We start from the raw sequence: 17,801 nt of genomic DNA on the forward strand, positions 1-17,801 counted from the left end.
GTGCTACAGTGATGGGCGACTTGTTTTGATGGAAGATTTAAATGCTGAGAGCACTGTCATTAAGTAAACTAATTCCCTGCCTTGCTGCACGATCCAAATCCTTTGCAAAACTTTTTGTCGTGGACAACAAGTCCTCAGTAGGTTATAAGCACAAAACCCCCAGATTGTTTTGGCTCTTGTATGGATTCAACCAAATGAGTCACAGAGTGTTAATCAGTGAGGTTTAATGGTGCTTTTTTTATTATCTTTGGACGGAGAAATGTTAACAACTGGCTGCTAGCTCTATTTAGCAGACATGAGGGTGGAATCAGTCATCTCCTCTACATCTCTGTGTTTGTCTCATGCACCAAAATACATCAAGGGCTCTGTTCTACGGCACCAAATCGCCGTCTAATTTACCTTCCCAGCTACACACTCAGTTATTACACGGTAATAAACCTCTTAATGACCCTATTACTCCAACCTGATGAGGTGCTCACATTAAGATGTTCTTTCAATTCCATTAATTGTGATTAATTGCTGCACGTGTGATAGTCGAATGATTTCACGCCGGTCCACTGTGCGAGCTGACGGCTAATGTCTGCACAGTCGGTGTTCTGGTAGTTGAGTGCAGAAGCAGTCGAGTCCACACAAAAACATTTTGCATCGTTTCCTGTCTCAACACGACTGAAGATGTGATAAAGCTCATGGAGAGAAGACGTCACACAGCTGCAGTCAGGAACTTTTTAGTACTAACGATGATGCAGGAACTCATGTTTCGGGGATGTTTGTGTGTTCATAGGGACACTACAGCAGCAGTTCTACAGCGAAACCAAACATTTGTGGCATTTAAATGATTATTCAGCTGACATTTTCTCCTCAGCCGACAGCACAGTCTGATTAGAATTGAATTTGCAGATTTCCTTCCCAGTCATTCGTGTAAAGCGAATAAGGACGGTGCTGCAGATCTACAGCATGGGCCTGTCTGCTGATAGTGGAGTCAGAGAACCATTAATCTCCTCAGCGCTCCTGTTTTGAGCAGTGACCCTCCTCCTCCTCCCATGCTGTCACTCTGCAGGGCTGCACCTGTCAGATTAGTCTCACATCCTCAGCTGCCACTCCATATGATACGCCTCCTTACTGCCCCCTGAGCCTGCATGTCATTTCACTTTGCATGTGTTTATGAGTTTGTGTGCATGTGAAAGGGAAAGTCGGGGGAGGGAGAGACAATGGGAGGGCAACCCCATGCAAAATGTGCAAAATGTGAAGTTGGTTCCCAGGTGCCCCCTCCCTTTAACGTGCAGAAATCAGATCTGTGGATTAAAAATGAGACTGTGAGTGGACGTTACAGCAGCATTATGGCCACCTGGTCAGAGGTGTCATGGCTCCTCCTGCTTGTCTGACACTGCAGAGGTGAGCGTTTTGGAAAATCAGTGCAATATGGTGACAGCGGTGCCACAAATCACTTCCACGTTGAGATAGAGGCAGGAGGGGGGGGAGGGGGGTCCACCATTAGATCCCCAGTAGATGGACTGGAGCAGCTGAGGCAACAAGCATGTGATGTGTCTGAGAAATAATAAGCATCACAGCAGTTTGGAGCTGTGGCAAGACCTCTGAGGTAACCAAGGGAACCCCGGAAGAGAGGCTGGATTGATTTCAAAATAAGAGAGTCCCTCACAGCCACACGAAAACAACACGAGGCTTGCAGAGGACAAGAAGCGAGGACTTGAAAGCATCAAAACAAACAACGGTGGGGTAACAGAACAGCAGGGGGTCTTTGTGCACAAGCCTCACAGAACATTCAGCGGTTCTGTGGCTCAGCAGGTGCAGCAGGTCGAGCAGTGGCTGGTGGTTTGATGTCTGGCTCCACAAGCCGAACTCTTCAGTGCTTCTGTGGGTTACTTCAGGTTTCTAATAAAAGTTTACTGAGCTTGTCATTAAAAAACAAAGCAAACAAACAAAAACAACGTGAGGTTTGTATCACAGCAGCACACTCCCAAACAGAGGGCCTGACTTCTCTTTTTAAAAAAGTTATTTAAATGACACTTTATTCTGAAAGATGCAACTGGAAATTGGATTTAAAAAGTTTAACCTGACATTGTGTTGGCATGTTTTCTGTGACTTAACGCAGTGGACGAGAGAGTAACAGTAACGCAGCAGTCGGATGTAACAGAGGAGCATTTGGAGAGTCCAAATCGTGCGCACAGTGACAGCGGCTTTAAGACAGGAGGAGGTGTGTGCGCGCCTGATCGTCACACACAGCGCACACAGTGTGGATTTAATAAGGCGTCCACATGTCAGGGATCAGGTAATTTATCCGAGTAAAACAGTCCGAGAGAGGCAGGACAGAGGGGATTCGGCGGCGGCTCCGGAGAGCTGTCACTGTCCCCGTGTCTCTGTGTGGGTGCGCACCAGGATTATCATTACGCACGTTATGCGGAGCGCAGTTCTGATGCGCTCAGTCGTGAGAGGTGCAGCGGGGAGCTGCGAGTGTCAGTCCGGGCATCCAGCGGCATAATCAGCGCAATATCTGGAGAAGGAGATCCGGCTGTTATGGGGACACAGTGTCTGCACATCACAGGATTTCGACTCACATCTTCTTTATTTTGACGAAGGCTCCGTCTTTGTTGCAGAGCGCAAGCCAGAGATGCGCACCGCTGAACAAAGGATTTAGGGGCAAACGATAAAGAATCTCTTCCACATTTTAATCCTCACACCCTCGTTGCGTTACGTCGCCCCTGTTTGGACTCGTGTTCATGCACATTGTGCCTCTGAGGACAACGGACACGGGCTGAATAACCGGGTTCCTCCGGTGTGAAGCCTGGAGCAGAGAATCATCTGGGCTCATCGCACACAGCTCCATGTGGATGGAGAGAGAATACGCAAACACGGCGAGCAGGGCTCATTCCGAAATGTGACATTTTTTAAAATTCTGCCTCCCATCAAGCCTGACAGCTGTGCATCCGTCTTCATCCTAGATCACATTTGTTTACATCGATCCAGGTACGTGCTGCTCACCGTGTAGAATACTGACGGTTTCAGAGGGGGGTCGGGAGACTGATAGCCTTGTGGAAATTTGTGCACGATGTTCACTGAGCACGTCCGAATATTGGGGCGAAAAATCTCATCACGGTTTATCTGAATGCATGTGAGCGTGCGTAGCAATCAGGCTGGTTTTCGGGGTTTTTCGCCACTGAGGTGGAAGTTGCATCACTGACAGCCCTGCGAGAGGCGATGTCGATGCACCAAATGCAGAGGTGTGTGAAGCAGAGAGGGCATGCAGTGTTAAAGATATGTTGCACACATGCACATTTTACGCACAGGGCTTGGCACAGATGGCCTTGACCTCAAGGGGCGTTTGACAAAACCGTGTAAAACTTCACCAAAGACGTGACCGTGGAAGGCTTTGACCTGTGTGAAATTTGACGTCTGATTGGCTCTGGCACATTTTTCTCACGAGGATAAAAACGTTGGTCTCCTTTTAGTAGCTGCGCCTCCATTTTCATCCCACAACACACTGGGATATTTTAGGAGTGTCAATCACTTCTGCGTTCTTTAGTTTGGAGGTTAGATGTCATTCTTTATTTTTGGATCACACACACCTCCCAAACAATGGCCTTACTGCTGTTCTCTCTGACAAACACACTCTTCTGGAACCCCCAGGGACCCTCCCATGTGGCCGGTATTGTTCACGGAGGGGGGTGTGCTGAAAAAAGAAGAGAAAAAAGAGCATTCTCCAAATGTCTGTTTGCACTGAGCTGCTCCTTAGGTCAGCTAAATCCAAGGGTGTCCCCTGAACCAGAGGCAGGGCCTTGGACAGGTTGTCTGACTTGAAATTGCACCTAAATGCCCGCTTGAGTCCAATTAGATAAAGGAAGTTTGTGCGGAAATTGATGTCAATGTATGGATTGACTTAGTGTTGCTAAACAGACAGATGATATGTGAGTGTGGAGCTACTGTCAGGGCAGGATTTGTGTACTCAGAAAGCTCCCGGGCCTATTTTGGAGTGTTCTGTTTTCCATCATTAATCAATATTCAGCAGAGTGGAGCTGTTTATTCTCAGACTGCACATTCATGAGGCAGTTAGTCTCCTCCTGGGAGAAGACGGAGCTCCAGTATCTCCTCGGGGCTGCTGCCATATGTACCCTGTACGGAGCCTCTTTATGTACACAGCTGAGTATGAGCTGGACTGTCACAGACATGGTAACTTCCCTGCGTCTGCTTTCATATGTGCATTTGTGTTCGTGCACCCACCCCNCTAAGGATAGTTTCCACCTGAGAGCTGTAACAGCTATCTCCCCCCTCCTGACACACACACACACACACACACACACACACACACACACACACACACACACACACACGCTCCAGGCACAAGGCTCGCTCCAATTCTTTCCCGGCACATCCGACTGTTCCTCGTTTCTCTTGCTCCTCTGATCACTATCACGCTCTCTACCCAAATCTGATCACCCGGGGCTCCTGTGATCAACCCCTCGTTCATCCTGCCCCAGATCCCGTCACTTTGATGCTTTTTCATCGCATACAGAAGCAGAACACACGACACTGGAGGTCTCTGTCTGGGTATGTTTTGGGTTTTTTTGGATGCCTTCACATCCGGTCACCTCATCCTTGTTGTCGGAGGACGAGGGAAAAAGGAGCAGAGGGAGGGGAGCGCGGGTTGAGATTAAACATTGGCAGTGTTAATTGCCAAGTCAATTAGCATATGGTCTTGCTGTGAGCCCAGTCACATGGTAATGAGGCCTAATTAGGGTGGCCTGGGATGTCTGAAGAGGCTGGGGAAAATACTTCTACTGTCAGTTACTCTGTGATGGCACCCAGGAGGTCGGTGCAGTGAATGGGCCACCTTTAGTCCTCCATTCACAACGTTTTTTTCTCCATTTTTTTTCCAGCTTTCTCCTCTCATCTGTGAGTCTTATTTTTCCCCCTAAACTTGTCCTTCCAACTCCTCCCACATATTTTAGCACGCCCATACGTCATACCTTGATGCCTACCACATCACTTCCCCTCTTTCTCAGCCCTTAATTCCTTCTGTTCCCGTCTTTTTGTATCCACCAGCTGTGAAGGAGAGGTGATGTCACCCTGGAGGTGAGAGATGAGTCCACAAAGTTGGGCAGATCACATGATGGAGTTGTTGGTGATTTAATGTGCTGAAAATCTGGCTAAGTCCATCAAACAAATAGTGGTGATTAGGCAGGAACAAGCTACAATCAGGAAAGCTCATTATACTGGTTGGATCAAAGCCACGCTACGTGTTTTCAGGTTTAAATCCGTGTAGCTTGCACGAGGCGTTAACTGCTGCTGATCTCAGGTCTGTTTATTTCAGCAGCCTTGAACGAGAAATCCAAGAGTTGGAAATCTAATGTGAACTGACTGCGACTGTGCAGTTTTCTTTGCAGAAGGTCTCTGACTCTGGCTGAATGCACCACCGGAGAGGCGATTTCTGGACGGGTGCAAGTTCAGGGATTCCACCGAGCATGTGTCGTGTCCAAGTGTCCTCGAATAAACAAAAAAGAAGCTCCTCTCTGTTGTGGAGAAGAACATTTCCACATGAAGCCAGTTTAATTAACAACAGATCTTTAGCACTCGATGTACAAAAAACTTTTTAAAAAAATTACCTTCAGTGGATGAATCTTGAAAAGTCCACTTGGTGATGTCAGAAACGTACACGTAAAGAAGGTCTGGTGTTCTGGTGCAGGAGTCCTGTTCGGCCCTCACATCAAACCTGCCGTCTAATTGTAAAAGTCGTCTGGATTGTTGTAAATGATTTCAACTGCAAATGCATGTTGGAGAGCACCGGAGAGCCTTCGTCTCTTCACCTGGTCTAGTTACACACAATCTATACTTTCATGTCTATACAGAAAACCTTGTAAAGAGCAGAATCAAACTAGGAAACTCTGACATGACCTAAATACAATCTGCTTTGCTTCATTAAGAGCAGAAGCAAACGATAAAAGTTGCTTAAATTTTACAAGTTCTGTAAGTCAGATTTTCAACATCTAACCCGCTCCTATCCCGCCTGAACTGTTCTGCTCACGACCTCAGTGAGAAACACGAGTAAATAAGAAATACAGGTAAGAAAACGAGTGATCCCACCTCCTCCATTTCTTCCTCGAGTCCTGAATGTTGTTTGGACTACGCTCCAAGTTGAGCTTTACAGACAGACGAATGATGTGCAGATATTACTGAACCCCAGTCTGCAACGTCGGATGTAAATGTTTTCACTTCCATGAAAAAAGGTCTGTTAGTATCACAGAAGACGGCGCAAAAGGCCGGAGTCACGAGCGGTTTCATCATCGAGCAGATGCCGGCACAGAACCTACAGATGACCTGCTCACCTCAACACCTGGATCAGGTTCCAGCCATCGTCACACACTCACATTGTCTCCGTTATTGTCCAAACAGTCTGACTAAAGGAGAAAAACGAGAACTGAAGTGAGTCATCAAAATGCAATAATCCTCCCAATTATCACCGCCCTAATTAGGCAGCATCTGGTTGTGCTACGTCTGATAATTACAGGAGGTTGTAATTGTACGGGACGGTTGCTATATTCTCCCCCATCCCTGCCTATCCAGCCCGGAGCAGATCTGAATGACTGCAGTGCTGCACATTTGCACTCTCACGCTTGTGTTCCTGTTGTGCGTTAACAGCAGCGCAGTGAAGACTGGATGCTGCATACTTCCCACATTCAGCTTTGTGCGAGAATGCGTTGCCTTCACACACACATGCATAATACATGCCACCGAGCTGAATGTTATATTTACATGTAAATAGAGGCAGCACACATGGGCATAGTGCCAGTGTGTGTGTGTGTGTGTGTGTGTGTGTGTGTGTGTGTGTGTGTGTGTGTGTGTGTGTGTGTGTGTGTGTGTGACACATGCAGCATGAATGCATGTCGCCCCGCTGCGTGCAGAATAACAAACTAAGATGGACCTCGGAGTGGCAGCAGGCTGCTTGGCACTGAGGAAGATGATTCCTGAGAAACAGCAGCCATGCAGCAGAACTGGCAGGAGCTGGATCCTTCCCCCAGTTACATAAGATGCACAGCAAGAATAAAGGGGAAGGGAGGGAAGGAGGTGGGGGTGAGAGGGGGGAGGAAAGGAGGTGGAAGGGGGCACAAGCGGGGAAGAAAAAGACGCCAAAATGGAAGGAAGAGGGATGTGTTTGGGATTAGACGGAGGAGGAAAACGAGGAGGGCTGGAGGTGTGTGAGGCGCATCCTTCGCAGCACATGCTCAGATGTAGCGCTGAGGCCGCTCCGGCTGCTCTGGAGGAGAGGTGGCATTGAGATCCGACAGAATGGAGGATTTTAAATGGAGGGGAGGACAGAAATGGCTGCGAGGAGCAGCAGTGACAGAGAGAGAAACATGTCTGGAGAGACAGAGGGAGGACGAGGCGGCGGCAGCGTCCTCTGAGCTGCACAAAGCAGGAGGCCACAGGCTCGCTACACATGACTCACAGCAGCTTAAAGGAAAACAGACCACTCGAGTGCGCTGCTGTAGGTGTGTGGTAAAGAGCACACGGGAGTTTGCACATGCATGTCGGGTTGACTGCGTATGTGTGATCGTGTGTGTGGCCGCTGGCAGCCCTCTTGTGCATCCTTCAGCTCGCCGGTCTGCCAAGACACTCAGAAAGCAGCCGGGGCAACCATCTGTGTGAGAAGGAGTGACTGGGTGAGAGGGTGAGAGGGTGAGGGAGTCAAAAAGTCACACAAACTCCACTCTCTTGTTGCAAGCGCGCATTTCTATTGCCTCTGTCATTAGAACATGACAAAGAATGTGGAGAAGAAAGACAGAAAAGGATGGAGGAGGAGCCGTCTGCTGAGGATGAGCCAGTGAGCTTCTTGTCTCCTCTCTGTTGTTTTATTCCTGTAATTTGGAGTTGGGGCGTAACCACGGTGATCAGGTTCCCACTGGAAAAACAACACGATGTCAGGAGTTTGTCTGGAGTGTTTTTGGTGCCACTTGTTCGGGTATACGTGGTAATGTCAGGTGTTTGTTAGTGTATGGGAACAGCCTGCACCGTGTTTTTTGGTGACTCATCCCTCCGAAAGCGCCGATTGATGTTAATGTAGACCAGTAATGACCAACGGCTACAGCGAGGAAGGAAGGAGACAACAGGAAGTAACAGCAGGAAACGAGGGAGCGGAGAATTTTAGTAATGAGGAGGCGTGGAGAAGAATTTCGGAGGGTGTAAATCTCAGAAGAATACATGAAAGAGCTCTAAACAAATGAGTATGCACAAAACACACATACACAGGCACGCATCTTTCACTGTTTTGCCCTCTGGGGTCTCCGAGAAATAAATAATGATATTTTGCAAGGTTGTAAACAACTGCTGTCTTAAAAAATATATCTAAAAAAAAATGGATATGAGGACATCAAAAGCTTGTAAATGAGTGGATGGACGAGCTGTGCTGGTGTGTATAGGGAACAACCGTATGACACTTGTTTTGACTAAAAAACTGTAGATAGTCGACATTCTGTGAATACACGGAGTCTTAGTAAATGTGAGTTGAGTTTTGCTAGATTAGCTATGCTTTTTTTTTAAATTTTTTTTTAGATTTTTAGGGCAGGAGTGGCTTATAAATGGACAAACTAACAGGAAAATAATGTTTTAACCTGCAGTAACTGCCTCTTTCGGCAGCAGAAACAAGTCGTAGCTTTCTAAACATGTTTCCAAACAGCTGTTGATTTAAACATCCAGCTGTTGCATAGATGCACCTCTGGCCACCCGGTGAGTCCAGTAAGCACTCTCCTTTTAGCTCTGTTTTAGTACAACTATTTGGCTGATGAATGATCTCTACTAGCCAGTAGTTCATCAGACCAGGAAGGCTGCAGGCAGACAGCTGACCCATGGGCTGGAACTCACTGTGAAGTAAAGCAGAGGAGAGCTGCAGGTTCACCTGAAGCTGCTGTAGGCAAACAACGAAGGAAGAAATGATAAGAACCACGCGACACATCGTACTCCCAGTGCTGACTGCTCCTCTTTATGTCCTCGGACCGGATCTGGGTAAAAAGATCTGTGATTGGTCAGAGTCTTCCGTCACACGTTGGACTTTCTAAAGCCTGTAAATCAGGGATCTCAAACTCAACTAACCCCCGGAGCCGCTGGAGGTGGAGTCTGGGTGAGGCTGGGCCGCATCAAGTATTCCAAAAAAAAAAGGGCTTCAAATATTTAAAAAAGTACAACTGATCCAATCTTCTCAACCTTTATTAACAACAACTCAGAAGATGAACGGTTCTTCAGGACGTAGGCTAGAGACCCGGCAGCGCTTCCTCTTACAGCTCAGACACATTCGGCTTGAGGGAGGAAACAAGTGAGACCCTCAGTGTGGCTTGAAGATGCTCATCAGTAAGTCTGGACCTGATTAAAGTTCATGGTGGAGAAGAGCTTCTCACACAGATAGAAAAATACAACAACATGCTTTTGCCCTGGGTGACAGGATGCATGTTCCCTCCACTTGGTAATGCTCCCGAATCAAGTGACTAACGTTGCTAATTCACGTTGCTGTCACGAGCCTGAGCTACGGTAGCCCACAAGTGCTAAAAAACATTAAACGTCCAGGGCAACGACTCGCGCAGAAAAACACGTGGGCCTCACTAACACTAAACTATGATGTCAAGCAGGCTGTAAATGGAACCAGGAGGAGGTGCAGAAGTCTATCGTAATGTCCAAACTATTGAGCGCACTTGAATATAAGCCGCACCCACTAACTTTAAAAAGAAAAAAGAAATCGTACATATACAGGCCGCACTTGTCTGTAAGCTGCAGGTGTCCACGTTGGAACGTGAGATATTTACACAGAAAGATGTTTTAACTGTTTATTAAATACGCACCGTAGAGGCTTTTTTCTGAACAGTTCCTGTAACACGGCTGGTTAAGGAAATAAAAACTCCAGCAGCTACCAGGAAAAGTCACTGATCGCTGTCTTCATCTTCCTCCTGCACTAAAACCACTAAAGTCGTCTTCTTCAGCCTCAGAATCACTTCGTCACTTCCTCAGTCTCCCTGCCGTCGTCGCTCTCAGCGTCACTTTGGTCTCGAGGCAAACTCGTAAAAATCCATAAACTAGCCGCATCGTTGTTTCAGCCGCAGCGTGTGAAAGAAGTAGCGGCTTATAGTCGGGACATTACGGTAGTTTCTTCTCCGACCAGTTGAATTACAGCATGCTAGAAGGTTATTATGGATTATTTGTTCAGTGAAGCCAAAAGAAACACCGCCTTTGATTCTACACTTTAAATATCGCCTATAGCTGCTTTATGGTTTAAAGTCTGTCAAAGACAAATCATACAAGATCAATACTACATCCACTCGTGTTTTAATCAGTCAGAATATCAAAGGTCTGCTTCCTTCTTACAATCCGTCCCACTTCATGAGCCACATGCTGGACGGACGCCGGCGTTCATTTCAACGAGCCGCCCGCTGACGGCCCGACCATGAAACTCATCCTGACTCACTGGTATGAAGAGAGAATGTGAAGCTGGGATATCCAGTGTCCTTTAGGTGGTGTACAGATATTGTGGCACGGTCTATTTGTGGACACCGTGCAAAATTTTAATGTCAAAATTACAGTGAGGCTACAGTCCTCTGAAATAAACAATCCAGTGTGTTGCTTCAAGCACGGAGAGGAAAGAAAAGCGCTTTGTGAAGGCGGATTGTTTAACACACTAAAGTCTGATCCAGCTTGGAAAGAATTTCTAAAAGCCCGGCGACAGCAACCTGGCAGGAAGACGTGTTTGTGTGTGTGTGTGTGTGTGTGTGGTGTTGTGGCGCCTTTAAATACAGATCAACCTGCCATAAAACACACAGCTTGTCAGGTGAAGCGACAGCAGCGATCATCCCAGCAAAGCCCTCAGCGAAACCAAAGAATGTGTGTTTGTTTGTGTGTGTTGACAGCGGTGATGAATAAAGAAAACGGGAGATGGAGACAGCATTGATTTTGAGCAGAGTGCTGATATAGGCTTTTTTGTTGTTGTTGTTGGTTTCGCTGGGACACTTCTCTTAAAAGTGTCGGTGCTGGTGCTGGAGGCGTTGTGTGTGTGTGTGTGTTTGTGTGCAGTGTGTTATCGTCTCGCACCTCGCTGGATGCCCTCAGATGCCTGATAGTGAGCTGAACTGCTTGTAGGCGCTCCTTTCTCTGTATCTCTGCTTTTTCATAAAAATATGCATGATGCTGCAGCTTTCCTGTCAGCACGCGGACAAATCGTACGCCCAAGAATCAGCTGATGTCCTGCGTGTTGCTTTTAATTCGAGGCTGGTAGCAACAACATGAAAACCTCTAAAGGTTGAAATAAAAGCGAGGCCTACAGGCTGCTGCTGGTGACAGAGGATGCTCTGTGTGTTTTTGTGGCTTCGGTCTTTCACCCGGTGTGAACTCCGGTCCTTTGTTTCCTGACTACAACCCAGCAGTGGCCGATTGTCTGTCTTGTCACCCAGGTGGATGATTACTGTGACTGACTGCTCCGCTCCATCCAAACGTTTATGACCAGAGTGACTCACCGTCTTTCTCTCTCCTCCTTTCCTTTGACTGTCCCCCTGTCTTCTCTCCAGAGATGGCGTTCCTCCCAGTCCTCCTCCTGCTGCTGTTGGCTGTTTCTCATCGTGCTAGCAGTCAAAATTCGGATCCCGAGACCCTCCCAAGAGGCTGTGGCTGGGGCCTGGTGCGTCCCTACACCCTCCTCTGTGACCTGGACTCCATATGGGGCGTGGCCGTTGAGTCCGTGGCTGCTGGCGGGACTCTGGCCGCCATCTTGCTGGCCCTGGTGCTGCTGTGCCGTTTACGCCACATCAGCGAGGCCGAGAAGCGGAGCGGCGTGGGACCCATCCTCCTGCTGCTCCTCGGCATCCTCGGCTTGTTCGGCCTGAGCTTTGCTTACCTGATCGAGCAGGACGAGTCGCTGTGTCTCCTCCGCAGGGCTTTGTGGGGTCTCCTGTTCGCCGTCTGCTTCTCCTGCCTGCTGGTTCAGGGCGTCCGTCTGCGCAGGCTGGGCCGGGAGCGCCGGAGCCCGGGCGGCTGCGCCCTCACGGGCCTGGCGTTGGGTTTGAGCGCCGTGCAGGGCATCATCGCTGCCGAGTGGCTGCTTCTGACTGTGCTGAGGGAGGGAAGAGCTGCCTGTCAGTATCTGCCTCTGGACTTCTCACTAGCCTGTAGCTACGTGCTCGCCCTGCTACTGGCCGCGCTGACTGCCGCCTCCCTGGCCCTCTGCGGGAAGACACGTCAGTGGCGCTGCAACGCCATCTGGCTGCTGCTGACCTGCCTGTTGTCGCTGCTGCTGTGGGTGGCCTGGGTGGGCTTCTACCTGTACGGCAACGCCTGGCTCGGCAGGTCCCCGGACTGGAACGACCCGGCGCTGGCGATCGCTTTAGTGGCTCAGGGCTGGCTGCTGCTCATCTTCCACGCCATCCCCGAATCCCACATCTGCCTGAGGCCCCCGCCGCAACCCACCGCCCCCGATTACTTCGACACATCCCAGAACTCGACACGGATGAGGGAGACGAGCTTCGATGAAGACATCCCTCTATCTCACAGGCAGTTTGTGGAGAACCAGGGCTACGGATACAACGACGAGAACACTGCAGGTACAGCGCAGTCCCATATCTCAGAGCAGACAGGCACAGTGTGTGTGGACAGCTTGTAGGAGGAATGTAGGCCAAAGTGAGTAATAGAGCAGCAGAAAATATTTGCATATGAGGCTAGAAATAAGAACAGGAGGACATTCGTGTGATGCAGGAACTCTTCTGTGTGATATGGTGATACCCAGTGAGTAATCTCTGTCCACCTCTCCGTCTATTCCCACGCCAGGTTTGAGGAGCGGTGGCGGCGCCGGGCAACACAACAGCAACACCGGTGCCAGGCCCAGTGCTCCTTTCCGTAGCAACGTCTACCAGCCCACCGAAATGACCATGATCCTGAACGGGGGAGCGGTGAGTACATCCTCCCAGTCACAGGTACACGCCGCTTACACGCCGCTCTCTCATTCGCCCACGCCGACAAGACTGCATGCACATTTGTGCGTTCTGGACCATTTGTCATTGCAAAAGAATGAGGGAGAGGTGTGAGTATGTGCGTGCATTCTCAGTTTGTGCCTGCATGCTCAGGTGTGTGTTGCACTTCGTGGGCACATGCATGGATGGGTTTGGCACAAATGGCCATTCGACTGACACTGATTTGTGCACGAGTGACTGTGAGGCAACTTCCATGTGCTCCTGAGTGTGTAAATAACCTGCGAATGCTGTGAGTCCACTGAGTGATGCGACTGTCGGCCGACCTCTCCCGGCCTTCATTATGCAGGATGAATGGCTGCTCCGGCTGGCACAGGTGAACCGCTGTCCAGCCACTGTGCTGTGAATAACGCACGCTACACAACAGCACAACAGCTCATCGTACAGCAGGCTGAAATACTGAAGTAACGCACTCCTGCCTGAGATCATTTGTTGTCACTGCTCCTAGAGAATCCAGCCAGGCATGCTGATTTATCCAACAAAGGGAAAGTAGAGACTTCTCCTTAAGCTGCTTTGCATAAAATATCATTAGTTTGCATGAACAGTGTTTTTGTGCATCCGTTTGAAAGGCAAGCAGAGTTTATTTATATCGCATGCTCAGGATCCTCAACAGGAGGTACTTTGCTTCAGGCATCAAATATAATAAATAAGATAATTAGCTTTTAACAGCAATTTAAAAGACTAAAACTATTTTTTTTAAAAAGACGACTGCACAATGAACAAAATGGGCAACAGCGAGGATGAAAGAGCAAAGTGGATAATGGGCGACGAGTGGAAGACAGAGTTAAGGGATGAGGTTGACATTCTGGGAGACGGCATACGCCTGCAGAGAGTCTGATGAGAAAATCAATACGGGACAGTAAAAAGTGGAAACAGGGAAACAGCCTGGACGTGGCATTTTGTACGGATTAAATCAGTGTTCGTGCTAAGCTAAGCTAACGAGCTGCTGCCTCAAACGAGCCCTTAGATTATTTCCTGGATTTGCATATCAATCTAATAACACACAGTAATGGGATTAGTCATCAGGCTTTCCAAAACAACAGTAGTAGAAACTCGCTAAGCCCTGACGTTCCACCGCATGTTTATGGAGAACGCTGACGATAAATAACACGTTAAACAATTACGACTTTCCACCAGTAAAACATGCACACGTGTGTTCAGCCCGTACAGCATTAACTGAAGGTTTTCCAGGAGCCTTTATGTCGCCTGAGAGGCTGAAAATTGACTGTGGATCTGGACTATTTGAATGTGAGCTGGATAAATATATATTTTAATCTCTGGATTTTGGCAGTTTGACAGTCTGTAGATTTTAGTGAGTGAATAAAATTGAAACCTTCACAGCGAGGGGGCAAAAATAGGAATTTAAAATTAAAAGCAGACCCGTGGGGAGATTTGTGCTCAGCCTGTGTGTGAATGTTCAGCCCGGTTTGTCGTTTACAAACTGAATTTTTCCATCTACAGGTGCCCTCCGCCCCTCCCACCTACACGGGGAGGCAACTGTGGTGAGCGAGAGGTTTGGAAAGAGGATGTGTGATAGAAAATGAAGAGAAGAAGAGGATGGAGAGGGTGAGGAGGGAGAGGTCCAGGACAAGGAGCCCGTCCGCTTGGATTGGACTTAACAGCACGGATGCCTGCAGGGCCCTTTGACTGTGTGTACAGACTTTAACACTGACTGTGTGCCAATCAACTACTGTGTGAGTGTGTGTGAGACTGAGAGGACGTAGGGTATGGAGGACAGAGCTAAAGCTTTTCTAGCACACAAGTCTCAATAGAAGAGTTTGAAAACTTGAAACGTGACCAGCAAGTAGCAAAACAAAAGAGCTGCTGACTCCGATCTGAAAATATCAACATGCAGTATTCGTTCCCTCGGTTTGATTTGCTCCTCCGACTCCGCAGCTTCGTAAGGCATCCTCGAAAACTGTGAAAATCTATCGCTCTTTCCTGCTCTATCTCTCTTCCTGTCAGGAAGGATGTCTTTTCTGCTGCTTCTCACAATGCTGGCGCTCAAGTGGAAACATTTGGCTCTGTCCTCCATCCATCCACGGCGTAGGTGACGGCAGAGCACGTGGGCGACTGTGCAGCTCGAGCACCGCCCTCCTAGAAACAAGCCAGCCTCTGTGGGTGTGCATGAGGGAGCGTGTGAATACCCCACAACTCGCCCACTCCAGCAAACCCTCCCTCTCTCCAGACTGTTACCCCGACAGCTTTTTCCTCCCTCTCCCTCTCCGGCTCCGCATCTCTCTGTGAATACAACACATAACTCCTCTCACCTTGCGTCATCCTCCCACCTGCATGGACACTTTGCAAACACAAAACTGTGAAGCCCGAACTGGAAAAGAAGTTCCCAGTGACCGCGGTGACGACGAGAGCAGCGTGGAGCACCTGGGCGGAGGGAAGCTGCTAGTGAACTGCTGCTAGAGGTGCGATGGAGCGGGGTGGTCTGTGATTGGACGAGGAGGGCGTCAGTCACCAGCGGGGCGGCGCCGCCTCGTGAATCTAGGTCAGACTGCTGTGCTCTCCCACATCTCCGATGGCCACTGGCGGTTTGAAGCAGCCAGGAGAAACTGTCACTTTATATCAGCAGGAAACGGAGCGAGGAAGTGAAATGGTCTCCCGCTCGTAGTTCCTCTGTCTGTGTTTGTGTGTGCGTACGTGAGTGTTGTGATTTCATGAGTGTCGGCGGCGAAAATTCAAAGTCCAAGTTGCTCTCTGGTGCTAAATATTCCTCCACACGACCCTCCAGTGAGGCACAGAAACAACACTTTTATAGATACAGTAGTCAAACTGTGAGTGACAGACTATATATGTATATATATATATATATAGAGCTGTGGCTCCTGTGTGCAGAGATTCTAGAGCCTTAGGAGGATCAGATTTACAGTGCAAGGTAGAAAGAGGAGGATCAAACATGAGAGGAGGAGGAAGGAGAGACGGTCTGAGGGGAGTCTGTGACGGTAAAATCTTCTTTCTCCAATCTGTGCGAGAAAATGGCTGCCTGGTCTGTGTGTGTCTGTGATGTGGAGGCGGCCGTGTTGCTCTGTGTGGTCGTCTTCTTTATCTGGCCGAGCGTCTCTCCCTCCTCCTCCCGTCTCTCTGTGGTCGGCTATAATTCAAGTCCCAGTGCCAAGAAGGACTCTTGTTTCACTGGAGTCTCCGTTTCACGCCCTTCTCCCTCCATCGTGACACCAGCTCTCGCTCTCACCCGAGAAGCTGTGTACATAATAGTGCTGTAAAGCGTTGCTTGCTTGTTTACTTTTTTCCTTTTTTTTTTTTAACTGTAGGCTGAGTTTAGACACCAGTGACACGCTGGGAAACTGACCACTGCAAACTGATTCTCTCTCTCTCTCTTTTTTTAAGCTGGTTTGCTTTATGTTCATGAATTTGCTTGTTGTTACATTAAGCTTTTATTTTTCTCTTGCTGGTGTCTTTTATTTTTTAAACTAGCATTTTGGAAACGTTCTGCCAACACTAGATATGCTTTTATTTTATTTTTTTGTTTGTTTGATTAATGTTGAAGGAAATCATGATGAGGATTTACGTTGGCTGTACCTCCTAATCTCAGTCCAGACAGGGGTCCGTTACGGGGATTCAAACACACTTATTTTGAAATTTTCAGAAAAACGACTATGGCTGTGAATAATTTTGGCACTTCATGCGGTAAACAGTATTCTGTGATACTTTGGGGACAGCTAGCAGGGAGGGCAGAACAAACTCACTTCTAGCCCACCAACAGTCAGTCCAGTGACCCCGGATCTCACATCAGCCCTCGACTAAGAAAAGATTAGGGGTCAGCCGTCGACTGCTGCTGTATGTTTATGTCTCACACACTGGCTATTCTAAAATAGGACTGGTACTTGCATGCCAGCTTCATGCCCAAAGACAGCTTGTCCTGCTACGCCAGGCTCTGTTTGGGCCGACGCTGGTCGGATCCATGCGAGATGAAGCGTCCTCAGGGTTTGGGATGGTCAGCAGTGAAGGGACGACGGGAGGTTTCAGTTCTTGTGATGTTTTCACTCAATGTGGAGTACAAAAAAAAAAAAAAATAACATGATGTGACTTCGTAGATTTTGCACTTGTCGACTACCTATCTGTGCATGCTTATCACCATTTCTACATATAAGACCTTTCTCAGACGTACTTTTGAATACTAACTCTATTTATGTAAAGGTCCTGTGACAGCAATCATAATTTCAGTGTATATCAGATGACACACTTAATGTCTGTGCTTTCTTAAACACAAAAGAGAGCTGGTTCTTGAGAAGCAAAGAGATTAAAATCAGGGGAAATGGTCCAAAATAGTTTGATTCCCCAAAAAGGAATGAAATGCCATCAACACTGGACCTAAAAATAACTTCCTCTGTTAGTTTGAAGACTTGAGGGAAAGAAAAAAAAAAAAGAGAAAATCTTCCGACTGATATTGTCTCTGTGTTTAAAATCAAATAGACTGTGGTGAAATTTGCACAAAACTTCTATGTTAAGTTTGTCTTTCCCTGGGTAGCCCATCTGAACACCCATCCTCCCTGGGGTTGACATGTCCTTGCCTGTCCTCTTCTGATTCGTCTTGCCTTCAGACTGTTCCAGCGGGGCAGCTGACAGGGGCAATATTGGTTTTCACAGCTATGACTGTGCGGTGACGCAGCATGCCTATGTATAGAACTTGATTCCCCTGATTAGAAAAAGAAAAAAGAAGAAAAAAAAAACAACAACAACAGTTAACTCTCTTGTTTCTGTAACTGATTCAGGAAAAAAAAAAAAAAAAAAAAAAGTTCAATAAAAGTGTCATGTTTGTAGTTAACTTTT

General features: G+C 48.0%; 1 protein-coding gene across 1 annotated transcript; it reads left to right on the forward strand.

Moving 5' to 3' along the window:
* Positions 1-2,166: 2,166 nt before the first annotated feature.
* On the forward strand, positions 2,167-17,801 carry gprc5ba (G protein-coupled receptor, class C, group 5, member Ba). The gene is made up of 4 exons (XM_008286581.1): positions 2,167-2,982; positions 11,550-12,578; positions 12,802-12,923; positions 14,463-17,801. The coding sequence occupies exons 2-4, from the start codon at positions 11,552-11,554 to the stop codon at positions 14,505-14,507; spliced, it is 1,194 nt and encodes a 397-aa protein (XP_008284803.1). The 5' UTR covers positions 2,167-2,982; positions 11,550-11,551; the 3' UTR covers positions 14,508-17,801.

Source organism: Stegastes partitus, unplaced genomic scaffold (genome assembly GCF_000690725.1).
Source record: "Stegastes partitus isolate 25-593 unplaced genomic scaffold, Stegastes_partitus-1.0.2 Scaffold459, whole genome shotgun sequence".
Taxonomy (NCBI): domain Eukaryota; kingdom Metazoa; phylum Chordata; class Actinopteri; family Pomacentridae; genus Stegastes; species Stegastes partitus.